Source organism: Penaeus vannamei, chromosome 31, assembly GCF_042767895.1.
Source record: "Penaeus vannamei isolate JL-2024 chromosome 31, ASM4276789v1, whole genome shotgun sequence".
Taxonomy (NCBI): Eukaryota; Metazoa; Arthropoda; class Malacostraca; order Decapoda; family Penaeidae; genus Penaeus; species Penaeus vannamei.
In genome coordinates this window covers 24338774-24339880 of record NC_091579.1, presented here as the reverse complement: position 1 = coordinate 24339880, position 1107 = coordinate 24338774, and the positions used below count along the sequence as shown (strand labels likewise).

Below are 1107 nucleotides of genomic sequence, written 5' to 3'. Positions count from 1 at the left end.
GGAGAGGGAGAAAAGGGGGAAGGGGGAGGTGGGAGGAGAGAGAAGGGGGCTTTGCAGGGTAGGAAGAAAAAACTGGGGCGGGTGGAGAGAGGAGAAGGGGGAGGGGGGAGGGGAGAGGGAGAAAAGGGGGGAGGAGGGGAGGGAGAGAGGTGAGAAGGGGGAAGGGGGGATGGGTAGGGAGGGAGAAGGGGGAAGGTAGGGGAATGGAGGAGAGAGAAGGGGGAAAGGGGGAGGAGTGGAGGAAAGGGAGGAAGGAAGGAGGGGGATAAAAGAACAAGGGAGGAGAAATAGAAGAGAAAGTGTATGAAAGGGAGAAGCGGCGAATGAGAGGAAAAGGTAAGTAGTGAAAGGAGAGGGGTAAGGGGAGAAGGAAATGCAAAAGAGAGGGGAGAGGTTGGTAATTCGAGAAAGAAGGGAAGCAGGAAGGGATGAGGAAGAAGAGAATACAAGAGAGAATTAAAGGGAGAAGAGATCGAACAGAAAGAACGAATGAAGTAAGAATGGAGGATAGAGGAAATAGATAAGAGAGAGAGAGAGAGAGAGGAAACAAACTTTAGAACAGAGTAAGAAGTAAAAATAAGACATAAAAAGACACCCAAAAGCCGAGAAGGAAAGAAACGAAAACGAAAGATAACACCAAAAAAAAAAAAAAAAAAAAAAAAAAGAGGAAATGAAGATGAAGCAGGAAAAGGTCGTACAAGACAGATTAAAACGGACACGTTATGGCAATAGATGGCGTCCGTGAGAGGCCCGAGATTCATCGCTTTTCGGAGATGTTAATGTTTGCGGTCGAGGCGAGCGTGGGAAGAAGGCCTGGCGACTTTTGGGGTTGATGACTTCGGTTGATGACTTGGGTTGATGACTTTTGGGGTTGATGACTTCGGTTGATGACTTCGGTTGATGACTTTTGGGGTTGATGACTTCGGTTGATGACTTTTGGGGTTGATGACTTCGGTTGATGACTTCGGTTGATGACTTTTGGGGTTGATGACTTCGGTTGATGACTTCGGTTGATGACTTTTGGGGTTGATGACTTCGGTTGATGACTTTGAGGATGATGACTTCGTTGGGAGACTTTGAGGTTGATGACTTCGGTTGATGACTTCG

General features: G+C 47.6%; 1 protein-coding gene across 1 annotated transcript in view; it reads right to left on the bottom strand.

Moving 5' to 3' along the window:
- Positions 1 to 720: 720 nt before the first annotated feature.
- Positions 721 to 1107, bottom strand: part of LOC113830570 (thioredoxin domain-containing protein 2) — a 4198-nt gene continuing 3811 nt past the window's right edge. Inside the window, exon 5 of the mRNA XM_070144201.1 lies at positions 721 to 1107. This exon is cut by the window's right edge and continues 246 nt beyond it. Coding sequence (XP_070000302.1) covers positions 721 to 1107 — 387 coding nt within the window.